This window comes from Trematomus bernacchii, unplaced genomic scaffold (genome assembly GCF_902827165.1).
Source record: "Trematomus bernacchii unplaced genomic scaffold, fTreBer1.1, whole genome shotgun sequence".
In the NCBI taxonomy this organism is placed as follows: Eukaryota; Metazoa; Chordata; class Actinopteri; order Perciformes; family Nototheniidae; genus Trematomus; species Trematomus bernacchii.
This window is the reverse complement of record NW_022987689.1, coordinates 2,327,696-2,347,446: the sequence shown is the minus strand read 5'-3', so window position 1 is coordinate 2,347,446 and position 19,751 is coordinate 2,327,696. Positions and strand designations below refer to the sequence as shown.

General features: G+C 41.2%; 1 protein-coding gene across 8 annotated transcripts in view; it reads right to left on the bottom strand.

Moving 5' to 3' along the window:
• Nucleotides 1-559: 559 nt before the first annotated feature.
• Nucleotides 560-19,751, bottom strand: part of LOC117488727 (adhesion G protein-coupled receptor L2-like) — a 78,190-nt gene continuing 58,998 nt past the window's right edge. For 3 of the 8 annotated variants that reach the window (XM_034137781.1, XM_034137782.1, XM_034137784.1), the window contains 11 exons: nucleotides 18,399-18,521; nucleotides 18,025-18,230; nucleotides 17,398-17,571; nucleotides 15,943-16,152; nucleotides 14,051-14,271; nucleotides 13,206-13,272; nucleotides 10,754-10,845; nucleotides 9,223-9,391; nucleotides 8,309-8,437; nucleotides 7,592-7,688; nucleotides 1,721-2,583 (listed from right to left, as the gene is read on the bottom strand). In XM_034137781.1, coding sequence (XP_033993672.1) covers nucleotides 1,721-2,583; nucleotides 7,592-7,688; nucleotides 8,309-8,437; nucleotides 9,223-9,391; nucleotides 10,754-10,845; nucleotides 13,206-13,272; nucleotides 14,051-14,271; nucleotides 15,943-16,152; nucleotides 17,398-17,571; nucleotides 18,025-18,230; nucleotides 18,399-18,521 — 2,351 coding nt within the window. Of the gene's footprint in view, nucleotides 2,584-3,177; nucleotides 3,232-6,435; nucleotides 6,562-7,591; nucleotides 7,689-8,308; nucleotides 8,438-9,222; nucleotides 9,392-10,753; nucleotides 10,846-13,205; nucleotides 13,273-14,050; nucleotides 14,272-15,942; nucleotides 16,153-17,397; nucleotides 17,572-18,024; nucleotides 18,231-18,398; nucleotides 18,522-19,751 lie in introns of all 8 variants that reach the window. The other 5 variants (XM_034137778.1, XM_034137779.1, XM_034137786.1 and 2 more) reach the window with 4 other exon arrangements.

Sequence of the window (19,751 nt, the reverse complement as noted above, 5' to 3'; positions counted from 1 at the left end):
CTTCGCTACTTCGCTACTTGCACTGCAGAACTTCCGGTTGGTTTTTAGCGAAAAAGGGCATGTCTGAAACAAAACGTTTGACAACGTTAGCACAACTGTAGCTTCTAATAACATAAATAAAACCATCAATTTAAAACTTAAATCCATAGTTTAATAATGTATAACTTTATTAATTTCTATTTCAACTCGTTTTTCTCAGCAGTAGGCTACTGAATATATACATTAGGTTATTTATTTTTGACACACAAGTGTTAAAGGTTATTCAGATATAATGTTGTTCTGCTGCTGTAAATCCTCACTAAGCAACCAGAGGTGTATTAATCTACGGCTTAAAATAGTCCCCCAAAAAATGTAGCCTATTCCTGTTTCAACTTTTTTTAAAGACAAAAAGAGGAGAGTAGCATATTGGTACATAGTTTTTTAAGGGTAGGCTAATATCTTCATCAGGAACAGATGGGTTGAGTGCTGGTTCTCTAAGATATTGTTAGTTGTGTTGTTTTCATGGGATCTATTGTAAAAAATATTATGCAAACCATTAAAAAAGAGCCAGACATTTGCGAACAAGAAAAAATTCACATTTATTTGATATCAAACAGGAGTTGAATTAAATATCAGCTGATGATGGGCTCTTACAAAAGAAATAAAATGAACCTAACCAGTGCTGCAACAACTTTTCACACTTTCCAACCATGTTCTTTTTTTCCATTTTTTCTGAATAGTTCAGTTAATAAATTAATTAGTGTCAAAGGATGAAATATGTCCGCAAAAACTGCAATATCGCATTGATGTGAACATAAGTCTTTAAGCTGACGATTTCTTTCAAGTAAAATAAATTACACAAGTTTCCAATTCACTCCAAATCTGTGCATGGCCCGGTGTTAACAAATGTACTACTGGCAAAAACTCATCATTCATGAAAGCAAAAGCACTTCACAAGCAGATACGTGAGCATGATTTCATATGGACTGATATCTCGCAAAACTTTTTTTTTTTAATATTCAAACATAATACAATGAGTCAAGTGTGAGAGGAAAAAGTACATTTCCACGACTTTGAGTAATCTTGTCTGAATAATCTTATTGACATTGAAAGGGCATAACTACTGAATGGTTGCCTTTTTTTCTTTTGTTTTTCTTTCTTCTTTCTTTTTTTGACTTTTTACACTAGTGGTACAGCAAAATATATTTTCTTTAGCTGTTACTTTGACAACAGTTAAATGTGCAATAGAGAAAATATAAGGCCTGAGTCTGAATTAGTGGTTTCTTAACTTTAGAGTCTTGACTGTGTAGTGGAGCCACACTAGCTCTAGTTCTATACTTCATGACTAAAAAGACCCTGGTTCTGCAAAGTCCCCAAAGGATATGTCAGGAGTTTCATAGTTCTTTGCTTGGAGTATTTTTTTAATCCCTTATTCTTCGACAGTACAGTACAACAGAAAGGCCAGACTTTTCTCTGACAGCGTGTTATTCTCTGCACCTCTTTAGTCCAACAGCAGAGCTCTCACAGTCCACATTTGCCTGGTCTCGGATGAATGTGTTTTGTGTGTTAATGGTATCTGTGTGCAAAAGTCATTTCTTCATTTGTTTTCCCACCCAACAACATTTCACTTCCTGTCCTAAGAGAAAGGGCATGTGGAGTGCGGAGCCAGACTTGCCAGCTCTCTTGACATCAATGGAAAAGCAGCCATCTGTTCAAACCTGTGCAAACAAAGAGTGCCGAATCAGAGGCTGGTAATGAGCTGCATTTGTCCGTCGCTGGGTGCCTCTCCTTCCTGCGCACAGTCTTCATTGTTGGGCGGGAGGATGCATCCGTCGCTGGTACCTCGGTTTATGTGGTAGTAGGACATGGGCTGCGGCGCATCACCGAGTTCAGGCATGCTTTTGTGATACGCGTCCTCGCTCTCGCTTCGAGGTGAGGGGGAGAGCTCCTCTTCCTCCTCAGGGGGGTACGGCGAAGCTGAGGGCGAGGGTGAGTCTCTCAAGTTTGGCATGCTGGTGTAAAGGGAGTCTCTGTTATTGTTGGGTGAGTGGGAGCCCATGTCCTCCAATGCAGTAACAGTCTCAGAGCCATTGCCGCCCGGCCCCTCCAGGCGCCTGGGGGCCTTCTGGGCGCTGTAGAGCAGAGAGTGAGTCCTCTGGGGCAGAAGAGGGGCCTCCAACACCTCCTTGTGGTGGGGGTGCAGGAGCAGCTCCAGGGTGGCGTGGCCTCCTCGTCCACTTCCTATCTGGGGGGGTGATGCCTCAGCGTGATCCGCCACGATGGCGTCATCCTCGCTGCCGCTGCCACCCCCACCTCGGTCCACTGTCACCCTGGTCTGCGGGGGCAAGGCTCTGTCCTGCTCCCTCGGGGCGTCGCGGCCTTTTGGGGCCCCACGGGGCCTTAGGTTGTTGTGGACAATCTCAGATATAATCATCTTCTCGATGGCTGCATCATCAAGGTGGAGGCCCCCCAGGTCACCTGTGGCTCTGACGCTCACGGTCTGATAGTCATCGTCGCGCAGGGAGTAGCTGTTGTTGAAATTGCCATTGAGGGGGAGGGTGTCCATGGCACTGATGTCCCTGCTGTTGCTCAGAGAGTGCTGTCCTGCAAATAAAGGCAAAACGAATGTGTGAGATGAGATTTTTCCCTTTTTTGTGTAACTAAACAGTGTCTACTACACCATCCACATACAACTTGATACTGCTCAGGACACTTCACTCTTTTGCTCTTTGATCTCTGGGTTAATTTCATTTTTATGCAAATATTAAAAGCTTTGAAAATTCAAAGGAGAACCCAATCAGCTCTCTACAATGTCCATCCTCATTATGGCTGAATATCATTAAAGCCAATCTAAGAGATTATCCTGAACAATATTGGAGAAATGAGAACAAAGGGTGAATTAAAACTTTAAAAATACAGTACAGCAAAAAGTAGCACATGACCAGGTTGACAACACAGCACCATACGAAAAAAAGCAAAAAGGATAGAATGAGAGTAAAATAAATAAATGAATACAAGCTGATGGGGCAGTGTTGTGACATTAACAATTAATAAAACATTCCACCTGTTTAAAAAAAGGCAAGACAAAAGAGTAATGTCCAACACAGATGGCGAGCCACCTCTCCGCACCGGGGGCCCCACAAGCACAGCAACAACCCCCAACACACCACGACAGACAGGCACGGTGCAATGACTCACTTTGCCAACACTCACATCAAGTGTGTCTGCTCAGGCTATCTGGCCTAAGAACAGCTGATGTGCAAAAAAAGTAAAACAGATGCTTTTTTTCAATTGCAGCAGAAACAACAAAATCAGTGAAATAAGACCAAAGTGGGAAGCTTGTAACATCCAGCCTGGATTCAGTCAATCCAAAACCTTGTGTCCTTGCTATTAACTATAATTTAGCTCACATGATGCATTGCTCAAATTGTTGTAGGTGGATGGAGAATGACAGCAAAATGATGTGTTTATCAGTTTGAAAGAGCTAAAGGACAAATCAAGGACAACTGAATCCTGGACTCAGCAGGTGAAAGGGTTCAGCAGCAAGCACAGTCTTTTCTTTAAACGTCTACAGTGAAAGAAAGGAACATTTCCTGAAAGTAGTTGAATGCCACTTTGTTTGTTGTTGTGAAACACACACACACACACACACACACACACACACACACACACACACACACACACACACACACACACACACACACACACACACACACACACACACACACACACACACACACACACACACACACACACACACACACACACACACACACTCTTTTGTGCAGCCCGATGACTAAGCTCAAGTCGCAGGATGACAGTGAGGTAGGGTCGTTTGATTTGAGGATTTTTTTGCTATTTACTGGGTACACTTAAGGACTGTCAGTAAAAGGTTGATATTTTACAGGGTGAGGGTGATGTCGTCACAGGGAGAAAAAAACATGGGTAAACTGTATAAGCATGATAGCAACTGAGGGAAAACTGCTTTAAAAAAGACACCAAATACATTTCTAAAAAGAGTGAAATGAGCACAGAGAGCAAAAGTGCAAAAAAGCGGAAATTGGAAGGTCATTAGACACCTCTCCAAAAAGACCCGCCTTCAAATTTGCATTTTTTTATGTGCAGGCAGTGATTTTATTGCAGACAGGTACTGTCTACCGGGAGAGGGGGAAATGATGTGAACAGAATTCAACTGGACGCGGCGACAGCTGCACTCTGGGAACTGTTCCAGCAGCGATTCATCCAAGATGTTCTCCTTACTGATTTTACTGCATCGGATGAACATCTGCAGAGCATTACTTAGCATTAATACACTTATAATAGAAGACACGCTCATCCTTTCCAGGAGCTAAATGTAATGACTATAGCAGGCAACATTTTGAGAAAGCTTATGTTAAACTTGACAGTCTCTCACCGCTTATTTCATACTTGGTTGGTGATCTTCACACCAGGTTTTGACATTTGCGTGTCATGCTGCTGCCTGCTCTCCTCAAACTAGTTTCCATATGTTATATTGTTTTATCCTGTTTGTCACTGCTTCCTGACGCTCCTGTGTAAAACACAGCTAAGTGCAGCGGTTTGCCTCAGGGGGAGAAGTGGTTCTACAGGCAGAGACGATGTTTATTTATACTGACGTTCAAAATAACGTGCTAATTAAATATCAACACTTTTTATCTGTCTCTGGTGCTCCAATGTTAAAATGTAATTACTACAATGATTAAGCAGGTAAACATTTTAGGGCAATAAAGCACAAGCTGTCTGAACACACAGACTGGAGCATCGGAGCGGCTCGCCTGCTGCTTAGCTCACAGACAGAGAAAAAATGGTCTTTGATTTTCTTTGCAAACATTGTTTGGTCCCAACCCTGCTTCAGTATCTCCGAGTGTGAAGTGCTCTCGTTGTGCTGTAAGCCAGCTCGTAGCACAAAGCAGGACGGCAAAGGCTGCAGCAGGTTCAAGCTATAGATTATTGCAACTCCTATACTTACACACTCTGCCATTCTGCTGTTTTTGTATATTCTCTTTTATCATCAAATGCTTGGAATATCTGAGGGCTACGACTCTGCCCGCATTGCGTCATAAGCTTCTGTTTTTTCTTCTTCTTCTTTGATTGTTTTTTTTTGTGCTCTGCCAGTGAAGAACTAGGTCACCATAAACACTTGACATGATTTATTAAATCTATTAAAATTGTAGAAAACTGAAGACCATCTAAACATATATAAATATAATGTATACATATTATTCATGTGAAAAGGACAAAGGCATAAACGATTCGGAGCAACGGGTGAAGCTCATATTCAACTGAGAGGAATTCCCATCTGACTGCTCAGATATAGAGAAAAGATTGCATTGACGGGAGTTTATCTACTTCTGTGTTTACAAAGGGGAAACGTGCTTAGATAAGAACTTCTGAAAATGCAGAGGTGTGAATGGAGAACAACAAACAGTGAATCTAGAGTAATTATTCAAAACATTTTTAGTGCAAGCTGTGTCAGAGCCCAAACCTCAAGATTTTTCATGTTTTTTTTATAATCTAATCTAAATCACTTGAAGAAGAAAGTTCAAAGAGAAGATTAATACCACTGAAGCTACAGCTAACTGTTAGCTTAGCACAACAATGGAACCAGAGGGGAAACCTAGCCTTGCCTATCAGACTTCTTTTGTTTAATCAGTACAGAATATTAAGTGGAAAAACAATAATTTAGGAGATTTACAGGGATTATGTAGTGGACTGTGTTATTTACCAGGACGAGTAATGCCTTTGAGTCTCCCCTGGTTTCCTAGCAACTGGTCAGAGAATAGTCCAGCCCATAACTCCCTTCGTAAACTGGAGGGTTCCATTTTTATATTTGATGCATTAAACCAGTGGTACCCCCACAGACCTATCAGATGTTGTTCTGTTTTATCAACACCAGCCATCAGGTTCAAAATGTGTTAATTTGAATATTTCATTAACTGTCTCTTATAAAACGCTATTCACTATATTTGTTTTTTACGTTGTTAAAAAATATTCTCATACAATTAAATTGAGAATATTTAGGATGGTTTGGATTTTAAGTGTACATTTAACCATTTACATACTACTTTTAGTTAGCCAATCAATTGTAGCTTACTGTTTAGTCTTCTTTGCTCATTTGCTAAATATTCTGTAACGCTTTCAATTGAAACACACTGTGTTCAAGTTGGAACTGTATATTATATTGTGATTTTCTAATTAAATGATATATTTTATTTTATTTCTTTCTATAGCAGAGGTATAGTTAATAATCACTGAACTAAACAAACAAGATATAACCTGTTGTTTTTTTTAGCTTTACAGGTGCTGCTTAACAGATGCAAATTATATTTTTGTCCCCTAAAAAGTGAATTTGAACAGTCAACATTTTACCTTAAAACAAACACACACATGCATCCACACAAATCAATGTCAGAATAAAAGTGGAGGGAGGATGTGCACCTGGGGAGTGAAAGGCCGGTGGAGAGGGGGTGTTGCACACCACCGTTTCTGCCAGCAGGTTGTTATAAGGGTTAGTGTCGTGGGTTCGGAGGAGAGGGTTAGTTAGGAGGTAGTTGCCAGTCATCCCTGAAATAACAGGAGAGAGAGAAGGAAAAAAACAGTTGAGGAAAAAGAGCTGGAGGTACTGTACTTCATGGTCTGTGGTGGTGCGCTGGGTAGCTGTCGACATAAACAAACACTGACATTCGCTGTCCAAAATCTGACATCACATAAGATTTATAACCTACAATATGTCTGCCTTCTATTATGAACACAAAGCAGCCATAGAAACGTGGCTCATAGCAAGACATTATATAAACAGTCAGCTGATTTAACTGACAAACAATATTATCGCGACAAGTGTTGACCAAAGCATGGCAACACAATCATCTCCAGAGTTTATGTGAAACAAATCTATCTAAACAAACTCATCCAGTCAAGAAACTAGACAAAACATGTCTAAGGGGCCCGCCATAAATAATACAGTGTTCCTATCATCCTGATCATGCCTGTGGAAATCCTCAGAAATGGTATAACTAGTCTCAGTTATTTGGATGGATTGCTGAGAAACTTTGTACTGGCATGTGTTTAAAAAAATAATAATAATGAATTAATTAATAACTACAGCCAAATCTGCAAGGGCACAGTCTGCAGCCTGAGATGCTGGGATCTCTCCCAAAACCTTCTCTGACCTCAGTCTGACATTGATCATCTCCCCTACCTCTACCTCCATCCCGACAATCACTCTCAAGTGAAGATGAGTCAGGGAGGATGCTGCTAAGCAAGATTCGCTGAGATTTGAACTCAAGTTCTCATCAGTGCCTCGCAAATATCACGCCATTTCTGTCTCAGGTCCTCGCCTTTTACATGATCCAACCGAGCAGGAAAGCGTTGGAAAAGTGCTGTGAACTTTAGTACACAGGTAGCATTAAATGCTGTTTTTTTTTCAGTTGCTAAACACTAAGAGAAATGCAACATTAAAGCAGGGTTTCATCTGCCACTTTTCCCAGCTGCTGCAGAGCGGTGTAAGCTCCATTGAAGTGTTTATTGTGAACTCGGATCACAAAGTGAACGGCGTATATGTCTTTTGGTGGCAGTGGAAGAAACGCTTGCTTACCCTGGTTGAGCGTGGAGGTGCTGTTTATGTCTCCTGAGATAAAGGATGACTCCGACTGCTTTCTCACCGTGTCGTTCCACATCCGCCTGATGCGGCTCTGTGAACAGAGAAAAAGCAGCCATTGATCAGGGATTCAACATTGTGCCGCTGTTATTCAAGGCTTCTGGGGGAGGATGGAGCAGCTACGTGGGTTTTGAGCCCCTACACTTGTATATAGGATTCAAATAACCCCCTGCCTTATGATATGGTGACAATAAAAAAGACGGGAGACCAGTGTGTCAAATTCAAATTTAAGACAAAATCCTTTAGGTTTCTTTCTGTTCATGGTTAAAAGTATAAAATAATTTTTTTTAAAGGAAATGATTATAATAATTAAAGAAAATGCAATACAATAAACACAGCAGCATAATAATAAAACTATACACTAACAGTGCCGTAAAAAGAGCAATTAAATATATACAGGAAACATAGACAGTCACATAATTAATGTCTGCTAGCTACAATTTACTGGCCAATATACAGTATAACCTGTAAATTAAAAAACTGAATAATATTACTGCACTTGGAAAGGTAAAAAAAGGAAAGACAGTCCATAAAATAAATTAAATTCCACTGACATATAATTAACTGGAATGATTCTACATTAAAACATTTTCACGCATGGTGTTTCTAAAGCCTAATCTCCAATTTATCTAATTCCCAGGGTTGTCCACGCACCTGTGTTGCAGATGAGTAGCGGGCCGTGGATCGAGACGTGGCGGTCTTGGCTGCGCTGTGGGGGCCTTCTGATGGCAGCGCGCCGCAGCACTGGGACTGACGGAAACATTTGCTGTACTCTTTGCGGACCTGCAGAGAAGCAAAAGACCGGCACAGACTGAGCACACAGACAGCGAAACAACAATCCCCCTATGGGAGATGCAAATCCCAAATCTTCAAATCAAATGCCAACCAGCTGACAGCAGTTTAAATGCCATATCTGTAAGGACAGGGATAGCAAACACTGTGACGACGTGGGACACGTTGTAGAGAGGAAGCACTGTGATGTAAGAGTTGGTAAGGATGTATAAATATCATGAAAAGTCAAATCTCAAAATGTTGCAAAGTAAATGTTTACAGATCCACACCTGCAGAGCAAAGATGAGAGAGATATGGAGAGTCATTTGCAATTCTTGGCAGTTCCATGTTTACATTTTATTTCAGAGAGGCTTCCACTAGATATCCTTTGTATTGTTAATTATTTATTGGTAATTAATAAAACGTTTAGTTTTTGAAATGTCAGAAAAGTACCCTGGGCCGAAGATATTCGGAAAATCATCAAATAAGATAAGATAAGATAAGATGGACCTTTATTAATCCCCGTGGGGAAATTCAGTTGTACAAAGCAGCAACAGGATAAGCGTGAAAAAACAGGACAGCAAAGATTCACACAGATTAATAAAATAAAAAATAAAATCAAGAAAAAAATTAAAATAATAATGATAATAATTATAAATGAGTCGAATTGTTACTTTAAAAGTAGCTTTAATGATGAATTGATTATGAAAATAGAGGATTAAATCATTTTCTGTATATTGACTAATTGATTAGTCGGCTCCATGATTATGTAGAATAGTCCGTCTTTGAATTCGTACCTTTTTCTGGAGGAGGCAGTGGAAGATGAAGATAAACATCCCTTGCAGAGTGTTGAAGATAGTGAAGAGGTAAGCCATCACAATGGACGATTCATTGAGGAAGAGCAAGCCAAAGGACCAGGTGAGGCCCAACAGACAAAGTAGGGCAAACGCTCCCAACACCCACGACCTACAAAAGAAAGAGAGATATTAACGAGTGAAACTGTAGAGAGTTGCAGTAGTTTTCATGTTGGTTTGACGTTCCTCTGACCCTGGACAGCAGCTTGTTAAAAAAGGAAAGCAGAAGCTATTTTGCTTTTGGGCAAGTTGCTGCAGTGGCGGCATGGTGTGTAAATGCTGATACTAAGTTTTGGAATGAATGTGCATTTCTTATTTGACATTGAGTCAAAAAGTATTTCCTTGGTCCTTTCTTGGAATTGTTGGCTAAAGAGCATGCAAGCACAGCAGGTTCTTCCTCGGAGGCTTCCAGGAAAGCCTAGAGGAAATCAGATAACTTCAGCTTCAATAAAGATGCCTATTCGTTATTGATACACCAGAGAGAAGTGAGCCACGCTGAGAGAGATACGGCAGAGAGACGAAAGAAATGGAACAACAACATGTCACTGAGAGAGGATCCACACAAATAATGAGAGTGATGGCTCATTAGATCTGCTGTCCAGAATTTGGTGCTTTTTAAACAAGAATGAAATAAAATATTCTGAGTTATCAAACCAAGTGCAACCAATTATTTCCTCCCTATTTTTGCCAGTTACTATATGTGACACAATAATGAAATAAATAGCGGATTTGAGGTAGGCCCTAATTAATGATAGGTAATGAGTTTTGACTTCTTAAGATAACGTGTGATATCCAGCATTCCTAGATGTGGGCTTTCGGTGTGCCAAAAACAAACCTTAAAGCCAATCCAATGCCTCTTTTTCTGTGTTTTGGACCAAAATCAGAGCGGCTGCTAAAGAAAATAAGCGCCCACATAACATATGTTGGCCTGCCCTCAAACACATTGTTGAACAATAATCCAGGCAAAGAAATGGACAGGGATCTGTATTTTTATCGAGCAAATGCAGCACACTTAAAGTGGAAATATGGAGGAGGGAGACTTCTTCTTTTCCGTTTTCACCATTGCTAAATCTATACTTGGTGTCTCTGAATCTGTCTTTCAAGGAATTTGTTAAGTATGCCAGTAGAGGAGCAAAAAGATACCGAAAGGCCAGAAATACAGTTATGAAGAAAGAAAAAAAGGCAATATAACCCTGCATAGTGCAAATAGTGAAATGATAAAATGAAGGCAGCCCCTTAACGGAGGCAAATAAAATCTGAAAGGGAAAAATGTTGGTCCGGTCGGGTTTAAGAGAAGAAGAAATCCAATAAATGTGTTGGTCAAATGCGGCTTTTGAGATTCCAGGCGGGAGGCAAAAGCAGTAATGGTTCATATTACCCCCACTCAACACACACAGTTACACACACACACACACACATTTAGAGCAAGCAAACCACAGTGTGGCCACCTAATCTCCCAGTGGTCAGCGCTCACCTGATCCCCCCCAACCTGGTCGAGTCGGGTTTCATGGAGGTGGAGTGCTTCACCATCTTGAACATCGTCACCATCAGGAAGATGACATTGACCTGTCAAAACAGACGCATATCAGGGTTAACAGACAGCACTTAGAAAGGCATCAGTTTTCTGAAGCTGACAGCGGGGGTAGGAGGTACTCAGGTCTCTGACTTAAGTCAAAGCACTAATATCACACTGATTACATTCTCCACTACAGGTTAAAGTCCTGCCGTTAGGTGCTTTATTAGTAAAAGGATGTAAGTATAATCAGTCAATGAAAATCAAGTATTTAAAGAAATCAAATGAAAATACTCAATAAAAAATTATAATAATCATAAGTAGGAAAATACAATTTAATACACAAACCAATTGTATATTGAGTTTGGTTGTTCAATCAATAACAAAGGATCGTATTCTATAAGCTCTTATATATCGTCAAGTATTATTGGACTAAAGAGTATGATATTCCCTTTTCTGTAATGGAGTGGAAGTATAAACTGGTATGGAAACAATACTTAAGAACCTCAAATATGTACATGGTTGCTACCACTCAAATTGTAATTTTCTATCTACTTTAGATATGGATTCATCTACAATAGTTGGTTTTGCTCTATTATAACTGAACATCAGATTCCTTTACCAGGAGGATTGAAAAAATGTTTTGCTTCATCGCAGACTATAAAGCATACCGACTTCAAAAGAGATTAAAAAAAAAATGGTGGGAGTTTGACTTCTTTGGTCTACTTCACACAGCTCTGCCCTTCAAAATACTCTACGTCAAAAAACATTCTTGACTTGTTTGACAATATTTTCAATCTAAAAGTGCAGATCCTTGTTGAATACAAGAATGTATCTCTAAAGGAGTCCAAAGCAGACCTGATGTAGCACGGACATACCTTCGTAAAAAAACACAGAAAGGAAAGAATGGAGCTCAGTGCCATACTTTCGAAACAATTTTTACTGAAGCCAGGAAAAATATTTAAGTGATTCAAGCCATACGTTCAGAGAGGTTTCCATGCTTTCAGTATGACTCTCTAATTAAGGGAGAGCCCGAAAAGGAGGAGATGTGCTCCAATTTGGCCCGATACCTTTGAAATACAGTTCTTTAAAAGTTCTAAGAAAAACAAGTATTTGCACGGATTTCTAAGTTATTAAAACTGTTTATCCCTTATTTTCTCTGAGTGTGCATTTCAAAAAAGTGTGACCGCACATGAAGGAAAAATAAACAACACAAAAGTAGAGTTGGAAAGAAAACAAAGTGTAATGATCTCCAGGTAGTCTCGGTTTATACTTCATTTTCAGTTCTTCATTCACAAATAAGCAAGAAAGGATCCTGATTGTTTTCCCATATGGATGCATTCTGAGAACTACAAGGCAACGAAAGAAAGGGTCTTAAAATGGAACAAAGAGTGAGTGGAAAGCAGATGGAATCCAACAACAGCAGGGGAGAAGATGGAAGAAAAAAGGAGTGGCTTAGAAGAGGCTTTTAGATCACAGCTTAGAGTAATGCTGAGTTTTGTCTCCTAGTCACTGGGGCCGATTCTCGTCCGCATGAGTCGAGTGGCTGTAGATGCAGTTAACACAGCCGCGAGTGATGACACAGATCCGATGAGACAGACAGACACACGGACAGTCGGGGAAGCACTCTGCAGAAAGCTGAGGCAAACTACATATGGACTCCGCCCCCCTCCAGTCCCTGTCTCCAAGGGGCTGTCCGCTACAATATTCAGGTCTCTCACTCCTCTGCCAAATACAGCGCAAAAAAACAGCGCTGCCGACACAGCACTTCTCCCAGTTTCTGCATATATTTACAGCCTACGGACAGATTAACATGTGTGTTACCGTATGCGCCTATATGGAAACGCAATGTTTGTTCAGGGCTTTGTGCAGACATTCCTGCATGCATGTGTTATGTGTGTGTATTGAGAACACCCTGTGCAACACATCAAATATTAAAAGGTGAAGATGGAGATGTCCGTGTGCTGGGATTGGATGGGGACGTGTCATGATCCTCAGCAGGGCTATGAGCTGTGATAATGGTTGTCTGGCCCACCCACTCTTTACTTCCATGTTCACCCCCCCCCACCACCATCATCCTTGTTTTGCCACTGAGCAAATGACCTTCATGCCTGAGACGATTTCTCCTCCTGATTGCGCGAGGGGAGTATTCTCTAGATGTACAGCAAGGACCAAACAGCTTTGAGTTGTTGCTGCGCACCAATTCTGATTTCAGAGGATTTCATAGCTGAGTGGACACTGATGTCCTCGTGTCAGCTATAATGGGACCACTTTCCTTTCATGCAAATTGATCTGAGAAAGTAGAGCTAAGAGGCTGTCAGTACAGAGAGAGGGAGAAAATCTATAAACTGTTTTCAAAGATTTTCTTTGGAAGAAGAACAAAAAGAGGTTATCACAAAACATTTCAACTCACCACAATGATTAAGGTCACAGGTCCAATGAAGCTCCAGATGAAATGGTTATCAACCCTCAGCCAGCATCTAAAGGGTGCAAAAGAGGATATTCAGTTCACGAAATTATCTCATTGCCAAAACACAGTTGTGTCTCATCGATCAGGTCCCAGCAGAGCCGGCTGCATGATACACCACAGCAACAGCATAGAGACTCCTCTGACCACAGAGAAGAAAACCCGACCTTGAGGGAGCGCTGGCCCCGTGCCATGAGAAGCTGCAGTCTAAAAGCCAGCGGTTATTGGACTCATGACTTCACGGTCTATAAATGTGGGATGTCTGACTGTGTGTATACCTTAGAGTCTGAACAGTAAACAATGTATTGTAGACAGTTCAAGAATGAATTGCACTTGCGTCTGTGTTTATCACCAGGAAACAGAAACGAAGTGAAGACTACAGCCATAAAATAGAGTTTGAAAAAACGTTAGCCTAAATTCCATAAATTAGAGGATTGCAGACTTACAAATCATAAAACGTGCTGCTTGGATGAAGACCAGCAGAGGAAGTGCATACACTTTTAACTGACAAGGGTGGCAATTATCCACATGCAAAGAATAAAAAAAACCAGCAGGCTGGTGCAGCTAGCCAGCGCGTTCATTAAGGTTGCAGCTTTGCTCACAGCCTCACAGAAATGTACACCCCGTCACAGCTGCGACAGGGTGTACATTTACTAAGGGGCAGAGGTTCACCACTCTTTGGGATATTAATATCATTAGCACACACATGCATGCTGATGGGGAGAAGGGAAGACTAATGTTCCTCATTTTATTCAACAAAATAGGAATCCCTACAAAGATGTCACACTTACGCCCGCTGGGTGCCATAGCCTCTGTAGTCGATGGCGGCTGAGATTCCCACAACCACAGCCGGAATGAGGTACCCAGAGATGTAATAGTACTTCCTGCGCGAGAACTCGCTCTCAAACACCTCGACCAGCATGAGGTACAGCTGCACACCCTCCAGACACATCCAGGCGAACGCAGCCAGGAAGCAGAAGTGGAGAACACCGGCAATGATGGAGCACACCAGCTGACAGGAACAAACATGCAGACATTACACTCAAATGTAAGAGGTTGTTCAAAGGGATAGAGGAATCTGACTTTTCCTTTTATTTTAAAAGCTCAATAAATGGTGATAGTAGCCCAGATTAGTAAGATCTGTACAGGATCAATTAGTGGGTCTATTTAAAGCTGACCCAATCAATATTTTTGATTGGATCTAATGACTACATGTAATGTGAAAGGGGTTGCTTAAGGTTTTTTGTATTTTTCAGCTCAATGTTTTGCTGAAGCAGCAGCAGGCAGCTGTTGACAGCAAAGAACCTTTGATAACCAACTATGCACTACCTGCCTGGAACACAGACAAACAGCTTTAGCTGCCAAAGAGCTAAATATTTCCCTCAGGAGTTTGTAGAGACAAAATCAGAGCTAAAGGAGAGTGAATATTGGCCTTAGATTCATCAGGTGGGCAGAAACACTGCAGTGCTCCACATGAATGTTAATGTTACTGGGTTTCTGCTGGATGTGTAGAAAGGCTTACACCTTTATAAGGTGATGGAGTGGCAATGTTTAAATGTATTTATATCACCACTTGTTCTCAGAAATGACATTACAGTATATATGTAAAATATATATTTGGTAAAAATGTTAGTGTTAGACATTATTGAGCAAATACTCAATTAAAATGGGTATCTTACATTTCACTAAATTAGCTTAGCTAAGCTGTGACGGAGCAGATCACAGAGTGACTGACTCCGCCACTGACAGCCGCAGCGGCGACACACACACACACAGCGAACGGAGTTTCGCCGCCGTCTCCCCAGCAAAGGGAATGTGGAAAAGACGGAGGCGCATCACTTCCGTGATTTAAATAGGATATCATGAACCATGCAATTTATTATTTCTTTTGCGTTTATTAATTATGGGGAATGATTGTGTTAAGAGATAGTTAACCTGTTTATGTTTGGGTCGGATAGTTTTCTCATGTTTGAGGGATTACATTTATGTTGACAATGTGGTTTTGAGTTAATTGTGTAACCTGTTGACGGTAAGCCTGTGGGGAGGGGCTATGGGTTCAAAAGGGACGGTGTTGGCCCTGGAAGAGTCATTCGGGAGATTGTTGCAGTGAAGGCAACAGCTAGAATGTGTTTACTCCATGAGTGATAGACAACCTAATTTGGTAACTTTAATTTTGTTTATTTAAGTTATACTGTTTCACTTTTATCAAACAGTATTTTTTTGTTGCTGTTATAAATAAAGTTTTGAAGCTTAAATCAACCGACTAAGCCTATGTTTTCAAACGGACAAATAGAACCCCGTCACATAAGCTAATAATAATAGTAAAAAAAACTGTATACATATATATAAAATCATCAATACAATGGTCCTTAGAATCCACACTGTGAAACAAAGCTTTGTTCAAAGCCACATCTTTTTATTTTAAGTTTGACTAAAGATGCAAAAGTTTTCAAAGACCTAAATAATGCAGGAGAACTGTATATTAGCTAATGTATGGAATATTTGTATATGGTAAAATAGTGAAGCTTTAGAAACCCTTCCCCCCAAATACATCCCGAGTTTGAACATTTTACTCAGAGTCAGCATCATAGATTCATTGAAGTGTTGGAACTATAAAGATAGAGTATTTATATGTGGAATTTAAATATAATGTGGATTGTATGCTAACCTAACAGCCACCTACCTTTGGCTCTGTCATGTTGATGCCCACGAGGTAGACGAGCTCGCCGATGAACAGGTTGAGGCAGAGGTTTTTGTGGATGGTGTTGCGGTCGCTTTGTAGACCTCTGAAGAAGCAGAATGTGAAGAGGCTGATGGCAAGGCAGACGAGAGACACAGCGATACCCATCCGGGTGATAACGGTGAGCAGAAGATCATGGACGCTTCCTTCCCCCTAAAGAGAATGAGACACATTGTCTGAGAACAGAAGCAGGTTTTGCATGCTGTGTTCCTCCTGTTCAAAAAACCCATTAAAATCTCCCTTTCTAAGATTTGGTGCAAAATCCAGTTCCTGTGAGTTAGACAAAAGATGTACATTTCTTTCAAAGTTACAGTTTTTCTGTGTGGTAACTATGTTTCACTGTTGCAATGGAGATAGTATTACAAAAACAGTTAATTCTGTACAAAAAATACATAACTTTAGAAGATATGCACTCAATTTGAGCAACTCAGACACCGTTGGTGCCTTATATTAGATCCAGCGACCCTAATCCTTTACCCTGATCCTACCTGATGACATTTGGCACTAAAAGAATGAACATGCTTTGATCGCATGATGGCCATGTGGCAGAAAGCATCAGTTTTAAAAACGACCACAAAAACCACGTGATTGAACGTCCACATGTTGGTTCTCCTTTTTGAGGTGAAATCATGCAGTGTTTCAATACATTTTAAACTGAGCCTCTTTCAAGATGGGCAGCAGGCAAATGTGAAAATAGCAGACCTGACCATACAATTGCCACTCAAGGACATGGTGGCCCGAAAGTGAGGCAATTCCTGCTGTGATATCCGTAATTTTATTGAGGGCAGGAGTTGCAGTTGAGGTGATGTGCAGGGAATTGGTGTGAGGCTAAGCCTTTCCTCGGGGCTCTGGTTTCGAGCTGTGGTTAAGGTTGAGGTTAAGACAGATGACAGGGACAGAGTTCATGAAATGGGACGTATTATTAAAAGAACCACAAACTTATCCTTCACATTTATTACTGGCTAGGTCCCCGCCACACATGCTATTTATCATGTAATTGGATTGTAATTGCATTTCTCTACCAAATGGATCCTACACCACTTCAAGCGGGGTGGAAACACAAGTTAAATCTGAGGTTATACTGCGCCTTATGATTCTCAGGAACATATGCATGGAGGAATAATAGACACGGACCATAGGTAAAATATAATTACCTCTGATAATGGTATGGCTCTTCCTATCCTGATCCACAATCTCGCTCTTTTAAAGTGACAGCACGCTTCCTATTCCCAACCTCCTCCCCCACCCGTACCTTCTCCTCCAGCAATAATCTAATTATCTCCACTGAAATGCCATTCTTGTTCTTTGCCGTGTGCAAAAATCTGTCAGCGAGACGGAAGAACAACCAACTGAAACAGAAAAATAGACCCTGCAAACCACAAGGAGTGGGCCACTTACCACATTTCCCCGATGAGCCATGAGGATGGCGAAGTTGGTCAAGTGACTGCAGGAGCAAGTGGTGTGGCTCTTGTTGGTGTCCAGCAGTTTACAGCCCTGAGTAGACCAGTATCCCATCATGCTACGCTCTGAGTAATTCCAGAAGGAACAGTTGGGGTTGTGGTAGTGTATCTTCTACAAAACGCAAACACAGAGAGAGAGAGAGAGACGATTAAACATATACGAACATGCGCTGCACTATGCATGATTGTACACATATATCTCTGGCTGAAAGAAACAGGAAGTCAGTGTACCTGATGGGTACACTGTGTTCATGTGTGCTTTACCCATAAGCATGTGCTAACACAATTATTTAAATACAATCTATGGTTGGAAGAAAAATATCCAAATAAAGAAAGGTTTTGCCAGCTTCCAAGCACAGAAGAAGCATGACTTGCATCTCTACTTCTAGCACTATCACCACCCGTACTGTAACACCGGCATAATATAGATGACTTCTCTTTACTCCAACAGTTTTTCTACAACAATGATCCATCAAAAGGCTTCATTCGCCCTTCACTTCAACAGTTTTTTGCAGCTGTTTCAGCTCTACAGTGTGGTCTGGGTGAGTCCCAGGAGAAGGCTTACATCCAGGTGCTCCAGTGTGAAGATCACGGGGTCTGCCACAAACACTCGGCTGGACTCCTTGGTGATAGAAGCCGACAGGATGTGGGAGTTGACGGTGAGGGAGATGTTGCGTTTGCTCAGGTCCCCCATTCCCCTCAGTGTGGCGTTCTCGGTGCTGAGGAACTGACCCAGGTGTTTGTAGAGAACGAATACCAGCTTCGCCACACCTGCAACCGGCAATAAAACAATCATCAGACATACATACAGCAGCATGAATCACAAACAAAGGATGTGTTCATTCATTGATTTTGTAGTCATGGGCAAAATATTAAATAAATACTTTCAGATTTTGGGAACAACTTGTCATAACAATGATTACATTTTTTATTTCTCACCATTTTTACTGTTGATCTTGACCGTGTTGGAGGAAAGCCGTAGAGACGCTCCACCCTTGCTTGTCTGAGGAAACCTGAAGTCTTGCACCTGACCGTCGGTGCTTAACACATACACATCCAACACTGAGAGATGGTAGAACGTGAGGGGAATGAGAAAGAGGGATGTATTACTCATTGGGAATAATCTCAAAAGCGATACGTGGAAATACGTGGTGTTTAACAGAGCTCCCGTAATTCTGAGCGGGGTGTGTGTAAAGACTCAAGGTTCATTGTATCAGTAACAGAATCTTATGTTATTGTCCAGACCCCGTAGAGTGTCATTTACTTAAAAAACCATGTCGCTAAGCTGTTAGTTGGCATTGTGAAAGCCTCCGAGGCAGGAACTAACAGATAAAATAACAACAAGGGCAGTGATAGAGGATGAGCAAATGCAAGCATGCAGCCTACTGCAGCATGAATGTCAAATATTCATAGGATCAAAAATATCATTGAGCTTTTACTTTTACTTTTTTCTCCCCTGTGGGTTCAGATAACTCTGGGCTCGACAAGCAAATCTCTGAAAATCCTCCAAATTCCAGCAGCCCCTCTCTCCGGCATGCCAGCTGCCGGGTGGTGTTCCCTTTGATGTGTGAAATTACTGAGGGGTCAGGAGGACACACGTATCAGCACACTCCCTCCCATCAGAAATGGCCTCACTTCCTCAGATAGATGGCTTCTGACAGTCGGAGATGAGGAATTGTCTCTGGTTGCACCTCTCCTCAGTGTCGTTTCTACTTCTCTTCCCCTCCCCTCTTCTTGCCCTTGTTGCATGCCTCGAGGTGCCGTTTTTTTTTTCTTTTTTCGACAAACTGCTAATTAGGAGCAACAATAATTTTCACATTTTTTTCCAAGTCATCAAGGAAGGTTAGGTAAGCTGCTCTCGGAGATTGTGTGTTTCTTCATATGGCTGTTTTCATGTTTCTCTGCTGGAATATTATCTCTAATATGCAGATAAGCAAGAGCTTGAGAAGCTCATAAAAACGGCCTGATGCGGTGATTAAGTGTCCAATATACAGCATATTACACAATGTATTAATCAGTGCTTTTGGAAGAGACACAGCAACTAGTCCTTATCAGCTTAGCTAACTGCCACTTAATGGGAAAGGCTTGGAGAGAACTGATAGAGTGCCGTGTGAATGGAACAATGCTATTCAAATGGTTTCTTTGTTTTCCCCCAGAGGTCTGGACAGTTCTTCTTTCAGCACATATTCAATGAGGTGACTTTACTATGCAAAGCAAAAATATAAAAAATCAATGAGGTATAAGACAAAAGGGTGAGTAGGAGACCATAACCATAGCAACGAAGAGCTATGA